A 14,963-nucleotide genomic window follows, 5' to 3' on the forward strand; every position below is an offset into this window, starting at 1 on the left:
ATCCTTCCTGCTGCTGCTTTGCAACTGATTATGGTGTTTGGATGAACACAGAAACATCTTTCTTTTTGTTTAGTGTTTTAGTCAGAAAACCTTTAAAGATAATGGTATATCAGCCATTCGGGGACTTGTATTGCAGTCGCCATCAAAATCACCACACCCACCAACATTCTCCAAATCTCTCTAGGCAGAAGTAAAAGGTTATGGTTAAGGTAAGGTTGGGATCAATGTGGCAGACTTTCAGGAGTGTGAGCCATAGAGAAAGGAGGCCCATCAATTCAGAAAACTGTAATCAGGAGTGTTCAGCCAATCAGAAGCTGGAAGATACCAATTCATATTGTTTTCCTTCACTCCACCCTCATCTGAGATGGTATCTTCCAGCTTCTTGTCGATTGAATACACCTGATCCAGGTAATCAGCAGTGAGTAAAGCAGAAATAGTTGGAAAACAAGCAGAATAGTGGTCCTTGAAGGTTGTCCACTGCTGTTCTATGCTAACCTTCACAGTGTACACAGAACTATGCCATTCTCATAACATTATGATCCTCGGCCCACCCCGCAGTTTTTGGAAATCAGGATTTATTTATTTATTTTAAATTTTATTTTAAGACAACCAGAGGGTGGTCCAACTTTTAATTGAGTTCATGCTGAACAAATTAATAAGAAGCATAAACTGAACAGTTTAACTCCATCTTTTATTAAGACAAAAGAAGCTCATTCTGTCATCCTTAAAATAAATCCTGAAGTCTTTAATGTGCTTGTCCATTGATTTTACTGACATGCAGGAATTATACAAATGCCTTTGTATAGTCACTAGTGATGGGCAGGTGAAGGCTGATGAAGCTCTTTTCCTTCTAATTGTGTCGAAAGAGATTCACAGCTTCAAGGCTTCACTCTAACTAAAAACAGTGACATCTGGTGGACAACTGAAGATACAACTCCACAATTTAGCTATTACTGTTACTCATTCACTAACATGAGCCTTAGTTCACCTGTAAAAGAACGGGCAGTTTCGTTTTCTCGTTGTGGGCAGAACCGGTTGCTCTTGTTGGTATTGTTGTGTTTCCTTTTGGGCTGTGTGGATGTACTGGAAGGATACTGGGGATTAGTCACCGAATTATTCCAGCCCAGTGACTGTCAGCCAGTCTGGTTGAGACCAATTGACGGTGTGTAAACACACCTGTTAACCATTCTATCCCGCTATCATCCCGTTTACACATTTTCCTGCATTTCCCCTGTATTTTTAATCTTTCCATTAAAAAAAAATCCCACTGGGTGTAATTGATGTTTGGTACATTGGCCTCCGATGCGGCAGGTGACAGTGTACAGAACATCAGCTGTAACACCTACAGAACTCACTCAAACGGCACCCGCCAATAAAACAAGTAGAAGAAGAATAGCGGTGGGGGAGTAGTTGGATATCCGTTATTTTCAAATTCCAATGTTGACATGATCATGATAAAACTCACTTTGATGCTTCACAGCTCTTGCTGTGTGGCTGTGTATGAATAGTCATCAGACAGTATCTGGTAGGAATGAGGCTGAATTTACTTTAGTCGCTAGTTTTTTTTAAAACAACCCTGGAAAAGAGAAAACTATCAAGAATGTTTCCTGGTCACGCCCCTCTAACCGACCTATCCGAGCCTGCCCCCCCACCTCTCTGGGACTTCATATCCCACAATGCCGCTGTACTCGTCCTTGTCAAGCCTCAGTGTTGTTGAGCTAACGTTCACTGACAGCAGTAGTAACGACAGAAACACAGCAGCGTGCACAGTCTGTCAAAGCCAGTGCTGGGCTGAGTCTGAGAAGTGTTTGGAAGACAGTGCCTTCAATATCATCAGGCTTATTAACAAACTCCGGTTTACTGTTAATATTTTTGTCGGAGAGAGTAACATTATCGTTAGTGTAGCTGCAGGCTAACAGCTAGCTAACGTTACTTAAGCTGCTATTTAGCCATAACTTAGAAACTGCTTGCTAGCGGCTCAAAATAACACACCGAGTGAGAGACGGTCAAAATATCACAAATCCTCAGGCTGGTGTCACAGTTATAAGGTAAGAAATCTTATTTTGGTAACTGTGTATATTTCGGCAGGACTAGTGGGCGCGTCAGAGTATTGGTTGTTTAATGAATAAATATAAATTTCTGTAGTAGCTAATACTGGAGACTTGTTTGTGGTTATTCAATGTCAATTGGTTATGTGTTATTCAATGTCAATGTTCATACCAATCATGTCAGAAAAGTAGTTGCATATGATATATTACTGCTTAACACACACCTTGAACACCTCTCATAATACAATACAGCACCATAAACTTTAAAAATCCCAGTTCAGTCTGATGACTGATCAAACATAGTCATAACGTCAGTCAGATAGTTTGTTAAGCATCAAAACCACATGTAAAAATTTGCTGTTTATAATTAGACTGACGAAACTTTAAAATTTAGTCTTTACTATTATTTTCTAACATTATGCGGAAAACTAAAACAGCTTAGTGAAATATAGCATAATTATAAGGATTTTTGTATTATTATTCTTTTGACATTAACTGTATGAGCTGTTCTTGTCCTTGCATTTACTGTTTTTTTTTTCCAGGCAGTTCTTGGTTTATATCTTGACACTTTCTGAAACTGTATTTTTCTGATACACGGGTATTTTACTCTTGGTCATTAGTTATCACAGATGAAAGGACAACTTGGTCTCAGAAGTTTCTCAGCACACAAGGAAACACTGCTGTGTTTTGACCCAGGACGCAGTTTTTACAGGGACAACTCTCCTGTTGTGTGTGTGTGTGTGTGTGTGTGTGTGTGTGTGTGTGTGTGTGTGTGTGTGTGTGTAGCATGGGAATAGGGTATGTGTCATAGATGGCTAGTGGGGGAAATCTTGCAGGCACAGCCAGGCCTGAGGCAACTGAACAGACATAGCTGGTCAGTCAGGGACAAGGAACTGTAAAATAATATGCATGAGGAAGGAGGCTGTAGGGAGCAGTGAGAGATGGCATGTGATTAAGGATAGTGGGTGAGGTGAAAATGGGATCTAAGCTTGTTGAATGTCTGGCTTGAAGCTTTGTTTGTACTGCTGCCAATATTTTACTGTCCAGCTTTTCAGAAGACCCCCTGTTTGCTTGTTTAGCCTTTTCTCTAGTTTTGCTGAACTCTGTGAACTCTGAATTTTCGCAGTGTTCTATACACAGCTTTGTTTCACAGTAAACTCCTACTCTTAGGTATACCTCTTATTGCTCTGAAACATTACCAGCTTTTTTTTACTGTTATGCAAAACAAATCACATAAAGATTTATATTCGTTCCATTCATCCATTTTTTTTGCTGCTTATCCTTATGGGGTTGGGGTTTGGCGGGGCAGATCGTCAATTCATCCATTATTTATATTGAATATTGCAAAAATATTGTTTCTAGAGCAGCATGAGCACAGTTACGATATAAACCTGATAATATCTCCCTGGAAACAACTCCAAAGACTAAGCAACATAAATAACATTCCTGACAACAAAACACTGACTGAAAATAAATTTGAATGTCAGTAATCAGTCAGTATATTTTGTTATTGTGTGGAATGTTAATAATTACTAGCAGGTTAATTGTTTTTTTTTTTTAAATCATAATATGACAACTTTATACACACATTCCCACAATTCATGACATGTTTGTCAACTTTTTATTTTTTTTAACTGTTAGTGTAATTTAAAGTTGTTTTCACAATAATTGTTTGTGGAACATGTGTACTGAGCCTGTGGGGGTTGAAGGTTGCATCAATAGCTGATTTGTGCAGTACATTGATTAGCTCAGTGAAAAACTAGATGTGATGGCAAGACACTTATCTGATATGCTAGAAAAGGAGGAGTTGGGGTTCTAGTATTTCAAAGATTTTCAGACAGACACCTTTCACCTATAAATCCTTAACTCTGTCCTTCAGGGGGTATACTTATGTTTAGCTCTTGTTTACTCAGTGTCTTTATATAGCCTTCATTCTGTGGATTGGAGAGTTGGTTAAAGGCAACTGGATTATTTTCTAGGTTAGTTATTTACTAGCGGTGTGTATTGTTTTCATAGTTTCTTGCTTAAATATAGCCATTCTCTGTTAGTCATCACCCGCTGATGTGACATTCCTTAAGTTCACAGAGAATTGCAAAAGAGGGACGAAACTAAAAAGATTTCTCTGCTATCAGGCTCCCTGGGAATAACAAGGGTAGAAACCTAGCCACTCAAATATGTCTGTTTTTTTTTTTATATATATGTATTTTTAAAAAGTGATCTAAAATTGACCTGTTTCTCCTTCCAACTCTCTACTCTGTAGCTCTCAGTGCCTGGTGCTGATGTCCCTCTGGCGGTTGAACTCATGAGTTCCCTCAGTGACAGCCGTGTGTAGTCCTCTGGGATGGGGAGCGGGGTCCAGGAACAACGGGCATCACTCACGCAGGGAGAAGTGCTGCCGCTGGCTTCTTCCAGTCAGTCAGAAGTGAGCTATGAGGTGACCTTTCATAAACATAACCCTTACTACCTCAGAATTGTCAAATAAAATCTCCCCCAGTTTAGGGAGAGAGATATTTGTATGTGTAAATGACTTTTCACTGTCAAAAATGACTAAAAGATCTGCTCATATTTGTAAGGTTGCTGGTTAGTCAGATGTCATCCATTATCTTTATGTAACTCTGGTTTAATGATCAACAGCATCTCAACACTCCTTTGTTCAGTTAAGGAGTTTTTTTTTAGTTCATTTTTCCCATATTTTAACCTATTTTGAAAGTTGTTGAGAGGAGTACGGGAAAGAGGGGGGCAGAGACAGAGCAGAGGGAAGGAGATTTGTGATAAATGTTAATAGACAGACCCAAACTGTCAAGTGCAGGCACTTTGAGCTTGTACATGCTGCACCCACTGAAACCACTCAGCTATTTGAGCACCCCAAGACACAGTTTTTACAGTATTGGTGTTGGTGACTCTTAACGTGATTCCTCCATCTCTGTGCAGGGACTAAAGCACACTCGGTCTGTTCTCAACTCGCTCTTCTCGGGGGCTTTAGCGGGAGCTGTGGCCAAGACAGCTGTTGCTCCATTGGACAGAACTAAAATCATCTTCCAAGGCAAGTTGAATGATCTGGTGACCTAAAAGTGGAAACAAATGACCCACATGGATGGCATCAATTTATATCTAGACTTTATGTTGCAGTTTAATTAGTTCTGTTTCTACTATGACATAAATGCGTGATTAGTTTAAGTGAAATGAGAATAAATAAATATACCTTGTTTTCCAGTGTCTTCAGCAAGATTCTCTGCTAAGGTAGGTTTGACGTAAAGAATATGTTTGTTTGTTTTTTTTTTTTCTTTTTTTAAAATGCGCCGCAAGTAACATACTGATTAATAAGAATTTGAATATACTTACATTTTTTGCAAAGTACGTTTTTAACATATTCATTTCCAGTCTGACCTTCAAAGGATATAACATGGGAACAAGATTGAATAAAATAGATTGTCATCAATTCAGAATGAGCGTATTAGTTCATGTGCATTACAGGAGGCCTACAAGTTGATCTACCGCACTTACCTAAAGGATGGCTTCCTTAGTCTGTGGAGGGGGAACTCCGCCACCATGGTGCGAGTCATCCCATACGCTGCCATCCAGTTCTGTGCACATGAGCAGTACAAGACACTGCTGGGAGGGTACTATGGCTTTCAGGGGAAGTAAGTGTCATTTTATACTAATGCTCAGGTTCTGATATGAGCGTTGATGCCTGAAAATGAAAAACTTTGGTGTACATTTGTTTTTCTCCATGTTCCAGAGCTCTGCCTCCAATTCCGAGGTTACTGGCTGGGTCTATGGCTGGTACCACAGCAGCCATGCTAACATATCCTCTGGACATGGTGCGAGCTAGGATGGCTGTAACGCCCAAGGAAATGTAAGGCCATCCAACTGCTAAAAGCACAAACTTCAGGAAATATTAGGGCCCTTTTAACACCAACAACAGCACTGCATCCATTCATCATAAGATATAATTGATATAAGATTGTTGCTACAATGTCCAGGAGTATGATAAATGTGAAACATTGTTATTATAGTACAATTCATCCAGTTTTAGCTAATTGTTTTTGCTTTTTTTGTCTGTTTTAGGTACAGTAACATTCTGCATGTATTTGTGCGGATCTCTCGAGAAGAGGGCCTCAAGACACTGTATCGAGGTTTTACTCCCACAATGCTGGGTGTTGTCCTCTATGCTGGTCTCAGCTTCTTTACCTATGAAACTCTGAAAAAATTACATGCAGGTAATGCACTAATGCTACCAAGTCTCCATATCTGTATTTCTGAATAACCTCTTTCTTTTCTTACATGCATGCATCTAAAGTTCATGTTGAACATGTAAAATACTTGTTGTGAATCCCACTTATGCCTTCCCTGCCCTTCTAGAGCACAGTGGCCGCCAGCAGCCCTACTCGTATGAACGTCTGGCGTTTGGTGCCTGTGCAGGTCTCATTGGCCAGTCGGCATCTTACCCTCTAGATGTGGTACGGCGGCGAATGCAGACTGCAGGAGTCACAGGTCACACATACGGCACCATCCTGGGCACCATGAAGGAGATTGTGTCTGAGGAAGGGGTCGTCCGTGGACTCTACAAAGGTCTTAGTATGAACTGGGTCAAAGGTCCCATTGCAGTAGGGATCAGCTTTACTACCTTTGACCTTACACAGATTCTTCTGAGAAAGCTGAATCAAATGGGCTATACTGCTCGATAATAGCGATGCAAAGGGGAAAGTAGGGATAGTATAACATCCCCATAAACCCTGTGAAAAGAAACAAGGGGGAAGTGTGTTTCGCCTGTTAGATGCAAACACACACTCAGGGTGCGTGGGCCGCATTAATGTATTGTCTCGCTTTATCAGTGTGCCACGAGGGAAATGCGACTTCTGTAGACAAGAGGTATGTAGGGTGGTGCCGTGTACTTGTACACACTTTTGTCATGTACATCTAAGTGCAATATGCTCAGTGATTTTGTGTACACACAGATTATAATGCTCCTGCCCTTGTGGACCAGGCCTGTGAGTGTGTTTGTCTGTCAGAGTTTAGAGGATCACGCACACACTGTCGTCTCCTAACTGCCTTGTGTGTCTGCTTCAAATGCAATGCAGATCACCACTAATTTGGTATTGACTTTTATGACGCATATGATTTAAGAAAATAATATGCCTCCTTCAGTTTTGCTTTGCTGTGAGTGAGTTTGGTTTAATGTTATACCAAAGGATGTGAGCTAATTGAAGATTATATAATGTTTGTGGTGTTAATATATGTAAGCACAATAATCTTACCCAGCATGGAGGTAACAGCATCGTCACTGTCACTGAATAGTTGATTTTTGTTTGAGTGCAGTGGAGCTCCAAAAGATTGAATTTACAGATTTTTATTTGTTCTTTGTAGTTGAGCTACTGTGCTGAGAGAAGACAGATGATCTATATTTTACTAATGCCAACAGATTTAACTTATAAAGAGTGCCCATATTATTTTGCTTGTTTTGACTGCAATCATATAGTGGGCTTTTTAAAATATTGTCATTGTAATTGACATTTTTGTGGGCTGATGTATCAGTACAGGTGATTAGAAGGATTTTACTTGGGAATACCAGCTGAAAATAACTGTTCCAGTTTAACCTCACACTGACATGCAGTCTCAAGTAATGTTTCTTAAGCAATTTGAGGTAATTTTCCTAACTTGAAATCATGTGGTGATTCAACAGTTCAGCAGGAACACCTGTACAGTCTAGCATACAGTACCAGTCAAAGGTTTTGGCCAACTTTCTCATCCAGTGGTCCAAATGATACTCCCACTAAATGGGATGTGGTAGCTATGCTGGTTAAGTGTGCCTTGAATAATTGTAGTTTTACTAGCAAAGCCTTTGTTGAAACTTTCCAAGTTTGACTGACTTCATGTGTTAATGGTAGACTGTTGTTTGTCTCTAGTTAGCTGGGCCGTTCTTGCTATAAAATGTACTACTCCAGTTAACCAAGAGGGCTGTTTTCTGTGAACCAAAACTACCTCAGCTCAGCACCACTGATGGTCTCAAACAAATAAAGAAAGCAAGAAATTCCACTGATTCAGTTTGGAGAAGGCTGAAAACCACTGTTGGTGAGCCTTAAGAAGCTGGCAGAGACACTGCCATCAATGTAGTTATTTGAGGTATCTCAGTTATGAAGCATATTAGCATAAGCATTAACAAAGTGGAAAATACCACAAAGAAAAAAAGCCATTGAATGAAAAGTTGTGTCCAAACCTTTGACTGACCCTGCACTCCAAACAAGCACCACTTTGGAAAGTTTACGATGTCCCATTATTTTTGACTGCGAGATGTATTGCTTTAAATCTATGGTAATTTTATTTAATGATGTTGTTTTGGATTATATTGAAAGGGGGAGATATACCCGAGTATATTGAGAGGTGGTGATGGACATGCATAGTATACAGATGTCTTCCGTTTGTGCCGTCAGTACGGCGGGTACAGAGTCCGTCTCTTGATGGCTTTGCTGCTATCCACAGCCGTTTTGAGAAGACACTAGTTCAGATTCTGAGAGGTCACTGAAATACAAAATTCTTTGGTTGGAAAGGACTTACAATGTGGAGCTGCAGCAGTATTTTCTAATGGACTGACTTGACTGGAAATACGCACACGATCTAGTAAAGAAATCATTTGAGCCCTCTGTTACAGGCATGCTTTTGTACATTTTGGCGTTCTCAGTATTATACCTTTACCTCAGCATATAATCAAATGCTCATGAAATTATCACATACTGATATCCAATTTTTATTTGATCATATCTGAGAAAGTTTAAAATGTATTGATGTAGGGTTACAGTCCTAAAGAGTGTCAGAAGTTTCTATATTTAGACCCCGGCTCCCCACAGTGTATCAGTAAATAAACAGCAGTGTGCAGGGCCAAGTGGAGTAGAGAAAGTGAGAAAGATAATAGAAACCTTTTAATTGATAAAGAGAAAAAGTACAATGATTTGTTTTTTATCATTCTACTAGGTCTGTGCAGATGATTACTTTTGGCATAGATTTTTCTTAAAATGATTTAATCTCCTGACAGATGCCCATAACTATGACCACAACACCCATAACAGTGCTCAAGTCTTCTCACCAGCACACAAGCCCTGCAGAACGTTTTTTTTTTTAATTATGGAAGTGAACTGTAAACCTCTTGTCAGCAAATATTTTTGTTTATCCATCAGCTATCAACCCTGGATTTTTGTCCATTGTTTAAGTGTATATTAGGTTTTTTTTTTAAGCATTAATTTTGACATTAGTGCATTTCTTTTCATTGCTAGTGGTGATGTGATACCTTAATTTTGGTACCATTTACTAGAACAACTTATCAAGGAGATCAAACAACCGAACTGTTAAATGCTATCTAAACATAAACAAGTGCACCAGCACTTTGTTAAACACTGCTAGGGTTACATTTTGGTCAGTACCAAAACATTTTGAGATTTGATATCCTGCTCTCTTCAGTAGGTTGCTATGTTCTATCCCCATTCATTCAACTCTTCTTCTCATCCATCTTTCATCTTCATTCTCATGGATATTGTGATCGTTTTCATCTATTGTACAGTGAATCAGGGGAAATGTAGCATTGTGGTGGCACCTGGCAGACAGTGGAAAACTGCAGCATACTCGTGTTAGTGAAACTGTTGATGCAAGTTTAGTCTTGTAACAAGATCGATGTGTTGTCTTTATCTTAGGTCGCAGGAGTATCTGATCAATAACAGGTTGGACGCTGCACATGTTCTGAGCTGAAGTTGGCAGGAGTGCAGTGTCGTTTAAATTATACAGTACCTAAAAACCGAGTGAGGGGTAAATATTGACTCTTAAGTGCCTAGCAAGGGATAGTAACATTTTTACTATGACTGAGCTACTTCTTCTAACTGGTGAAGTCTCTTCCATTTTCTAGCCTTGCTTTGGTCCTGAAGTAGAAATATTCTAGGAGCAGCAGGATAGCTTGATGGCTGGGAATTGTTAGAGAATGAATGTACTAGTACTTCAGGTCCAGTTTTTGTATGTAAATTTTGTATTAACTGCCTTGCAGGGTATTAATGCCTAAGGTGAGATACATGATATTTGGCTCACTAGCAGAATCAATCAATCCATTCGAACTACTTTAGGACTATTTTAACAAATGTATGATGATTTCAAAGTTGAAGCATAAGTTAATGTTACATGGATTTCAACTGGAAAAACGTAAAGAGGTACAATGGTATTATTACTCCACTGATCTTCCTATAGATCTCTGGAGATGCATAAATACATGATGAATACAATGTACTGGAAAAAAAAAGACAATCATCAAATGCCAAAAAAAAAAGTGTATTTTGTTTTTTACAAGATTTCTTTTGACTTAATGAGCGGGAATACTGACACAACACAATAACAAACTGGTAAATGTTTGTATTAGATTAACTGAATAACTTTGCTATAATGAAAGCAAAATTAATTTCTGTAACCCTGTTTGTGGGTGAACATGCAGACATACAATGCTAATGTATTTGAAACAGATCATCTTGTATTATTCTGTTTTAGCACCTCAGTGATAAAACAGTTTTTGTAAATCTCAGTGATTTGTGCCAACTGAATGTAAACATACTAACATCATAATATGTGTCCAGTCTGTACTGTAGGTGGTGTATTTGTTTTGAAATATCAAGTTCTCAAATAAAACTGGATGTTGACAACAGATTAATTTATGTTCATTACTTGACTCTTTTCCTCTACCTGAATCCCGTCTGTCTGCGCTCTGCTGTTCTGCTTTGCATGGGAATAAAACTCTAGATGTTCACCGTGACCCATACAGACAGTTCACAGACCAGTCTCTGTTGAGGGGGCCCACATTTACTCTTTCTTGTTTTTATCACTCATAACATGATAGAAAAATAATCAAGACGTTCATTGCATAATTATAATGATGTCATAGTGTAAACATGACTTCTGTAATAAATATTAAATATAAACATTTGAGATAGTTATAAATGAAATATGTAAAGCAATACGAAAATTTATAAAGAAGTGGGAAAATAAATATATATAGGAGGCAGTAAACACTATAAATATCTATATATCCATAATATCTCTATCTAGGTGGATTGATAGATTTGGCTTTTCTTCTATTTATCATGAATATTTGTTTATTTCCTTCTGACTTTTAGGCCTTAATACAAAACGTTGGTCTATTGAAGGTAAAACAGGAAGTAAATAAATAAATCTTTAAATAGGTTAAATGTAAAAAATGTTTTTAAAAAATAAATAAATATAGAAATGAACATGTAAGTGTGGCCTTAATAAATAAATGTGGAAATTGATAAATAAATAGATGGGAAAAATAAACAATGACCTATAAATAAATAATAAAAATTAAATTAAAAAGAAGAATTTCCATATCATTATTTAAAATGATAGGCGATGTAAAAAAAATACTCCTGTTTTCCGATATTTCACAAAAGCGTCTTTGTTACAATGACATATTACGGCCGCTGGAGGACGCTCCATCCCCATGAATGATTGATCTCTTTCGCGCAGGCGGTGGCTCCACATGTGGCCGGTAGGTGGCGGTGCAGGCTGCAGGCTCTGGGAGCTGGGCCAGGCTGTGCAGCTTCTCTGCCTGAGGCCCTGCTGGCGCTTTGAACTTGACCGTGAACGCAACACAGAAACACATGAACAATGAAGAAGCTGATCCAATTAAAAACACACCTAATTAATTAAAGCGATTCAGATGTATCCACAGTTTGTAGAAAACATAAAAAAATATCCATATTTTATTTTGGTTAGAAGAGATGTTGCTCTCTGTTCTCTGAGCATCTGACTGGGGGTCCAGCTTCAGCTGGACTGGGAGCTCCGACAGAGACTTGTGAGAACATGGGAGAAAAGACCCCTGGAAGAAAGGAGCAATGGGGAAGACAGAGGACTAATTAGAGAGTGGAGGAGGGTGGGATGGACGGAGGCTGTCGAAGGATGTGGTTGCTATAGATACCTGGCACGATGCCAGGTGGAGGCAGAGCCAATTTACATTTATTCAGATGATGGCTGCTCCCTGTGTCTCTGAAATAAAGGAAGCAAAACCAACGTTGGTTTTCCAGTTTCTTCCATCACAAACGTAATCATTTCCCCTTTAAACAAGTTTTAATTGTAGGCTAATGCAAAACCCACTGAAAAGTCATTTAAAAATACAACATTAACCTACTTCTAATTCTGGTCAACATCATTAACATTAGGCTGTTTATATTTAATGGTATGTTTGAAGCAGAAAATCTGTCTTTTTTCAAAAATACCTAAGAACTTCTCTTTTTTTTTGAAATATGGTTTTACAAGCCCATTGTATTCTAGGCCTGTGTGCAGCCTCATATGGGCCTGGATGCATTCTTCAACTTAAGCTTCAAAAAGAAATTCAGCATTCTTTAATAAATAAATGAATAAATAAATAAAATGAAGCTTACATCAAAAGAAGCATGATGTTTTTGGACAGGGCCTGGATAGCATATTATTTAGCTTTTCAGGAGTCTGGCCTGTGGTGTGTTTTCAAAGTTTACAATATTTCTGATTTGTGTAAACCATTTTTTTCCTGCTCTAAGATGCAAAAAAACAAAAGAACAAAAAAAAAAACAAAATCAGCAAAAATACATTATTTACCAAAAGGGCTAGAATGTTAAAACTAGGAATAAACAGAAATAGAAAATAAATAAATTTAAATAGAGATAGTGTTGGGGTTTAAGTAAATAAAAATCTGTCGCTTTACAATTTTCACCTCCTCTAATGCAGCAATACACATTAGACCTGCTTTAATTATGCACGTGATGGCGTCAAAGTCAAAATATGTTTAGTTTGATAACAGAATAAATTCACCACCACATCAGTGTCAATCTCAGTGTTGTCTTTATTAACCACATATACACTGTAAAAGACACACAACTTGTGCAAAAATATATATTTCCACTTGACATTTTGACAGAATATGGGACATGGCCCTTCAGTAAAAGCAAAGACACTTGAAAACATAGAACTGGGTAAAATGCAGAAGTTAAATTGATTAGGGTATTTAACAGCCATACTTCACAATCATTAAAAAATATACAAAAAAATCACATTATTTACTTCAATTATATATTAAATATTCAAATATATTAATTCTCAAGCCATAAAACACATATGCTTAAACAAATCTTTAAGACAAAGCTGGCGAAAGAAAACTCTGTGTCTAGTGTCACATGTTTCTCTTTGTTGATTCAGATTTAGTGGCTCAATATCTGTGTTGATTGTACAGCAGAAAATTGCTAAAAATTGCTAAACTGGTCCAGGCAAATTTGGCCAGAAATCCTTTTCTTTGAGGAAGATGTTGTGCCAATCAGCAATTTTCCAGTTTGCCATCAATCTGCAAATAGACAAGAATATGGAGGAAATTAGTGACAGAACTGGGACACAGATTAATGAAAATTGCTCTTTTACAGCTAAAACTAGGAACAGTGCCACTGCCTGAAATAACAGCTTCCTCCCATCACGTCCTAGTACTGACACAGCAGTTTTGGACTAAACTAGGAAAGAAAGAAAGAGGAGGCTGAGGTGGGAGAGCAGATACAGAAGGGGCTCCCTCCTCATGATTACTAATATCTGTCTGTGTTTGAGTCTACACTCGTCCACCTCTGACCTCTAAAGTCTGGAGCATCAAGAGGGCACACTGTCGGCAGCGAACCCCGCAATTATGCCCGAGGGAGAAGACACGCACGCACGCACACACACACACACACACACACACACACAGACACACACACACACACTTACTTCAGTTACACTTTTCCTGTCTGGTTTTCCACCATCATGACCAGATAAGGATCCAACCACCATAGATATGATATTTAATCCTAATCCAGCCAGACTTTAGTCATGAACACAAATCAGCAGCAATGACAAGATGCCTCTTTATTTTATAAAACCTTAAATCCCTTTAGATTCATAGGTGTGAAATGCCAGTATTTAATATTGCAGCAGTGCAGAAGGAAGGACAGCACAGACAGTACAGGTGTGTGTGGGCTTTGAGGAGGAGAAGTAGGGTTAGTTATGATTGAGGGGATCAGAGATACACATCCCTGAATAGATGCCGTGTTTCAGACACTGAGCAATTATGAGGGGCCTTCCCAGGCCTGTAGGGCTCTCCAGGGCTCTTCTCCTGCCCACGCTGTCCCAACAACTGGCTAATGCAAGCAGGGGGAGCCCACAGTCCTGTCTTCACACCACACACACTGAAAGCAACTTGCAAAGAGTGTAATTTTGTTAAATAGAAGCTTTTTTTTCTTATTGCAATAAAAGCAGGAGTAAGGGGGTAAAGTCTGTAGCTTTAACAACATTACTGTGACCCTTAAAATGATGTAATGTCATTATACTTGCAGACTAAAATATGAATATGAGCCAAAGATAGACATGTATATGCAGGGGGTCAGAGGAAGAGGATGGACCATTTCCAACCGTGACTTACTTTAGCATATCGTTCCCTCATAACATAAAAGGCAGCTTTTATGTTTTCTGCTTCCCAACAATATAGCCCCAAAATAACAGCAGGATTTTTAATATCTTTGCAAAAGCAGACGCCTTTGTCCCCACATAAAAAAAAATCAGTGTTCCCCTTCATTTATCGGATTCTAACTTTGAGAACATGCACATAGGCAACTTTTTTCCATTTGCTTTTGGCCAACTAAAAAAAATGAAAAAGAACAGTGGTGTTATTTTGTGTAATTGTACTGTCATCTATAAGTCAGTCGTCAAGGCCGTATAAAGGAAATAACCTCAGCCGCTAACTTCAAAACATCTGGTGAACAAAGGACGAGCTGCTGGAGGAAAGTCTTTTTTAATTTATGATGAATGATGATAAATGTATTTAGCTACTTCATACTTTGACTTGATTTACATGAGACCTGACTTGACGTTAATGCAGAGACA

The 14,963-nt window shown here is 38.5% G+C and overlaps 1 protein-coding gene across 3 annotated transcripts; it reads left to right on the forward strand.

Annotated features, from left to right (window-relative positions):
* The first annotated feature begins 1,693 nt into the window (after positions 1-1,693).
* slc25a42 (solute carrier family 25 member 42) lies at positions 1,694-10,725 on the forward strand. Of its 3 annotated transcripts, none has more exons than XM_026313654.1 (8): positions 1,694-2,048; positions 4,294-4,482; positions 4,980-5,091; positions 5,263-5,288; positions 5,523-5,689; positions 5,788-5,904; positions 6,117-6,268; positions 6,411-10,725. In XM_026313654.1, the coding sequence occupies exons 2-8, from the start codon at positions 4,390-4,392 to the stop codon at positions 6,734-6,736; spliced, it is 993 nt and encodes a 330-aa protein (XP_026169439.1). In that variant the 5' UTR covers positions 1,694-2,048; positions 4,294-4,389; the 3' UTR covers positions 6,737-10,725. The 3 variants fall into 3 exon arrangements, with proteins under 3 accessions (XP_026169439.1, XP_026169441.1, XP_026169440.1); XM_026313656.1 differs by having other exon boundaries at positions 4,294-4,470; XM_026313655.1 differs by having other exon boundaries at positions 4,309-4,482.
* The last annotated feature ends 4,238 nt before the right edge of the window (positions 10,726-14,963 follow it).

The sequence above is a fragment of the Mastacembelus armatus genome, chromosome 17 (assembly GCF_900324485.2).
Source record: "Mastacembelus armatus chromosome 17, fMasArm1.2, whole genome shotgun sequence".
Classification (NCBI taxonomy): Eukaryota; Metazoa; Chordata; class Actinopteri; order Synbranchiformes; family Mastacembelidae; genus Mastacembelus; species Mastacembelus armatus.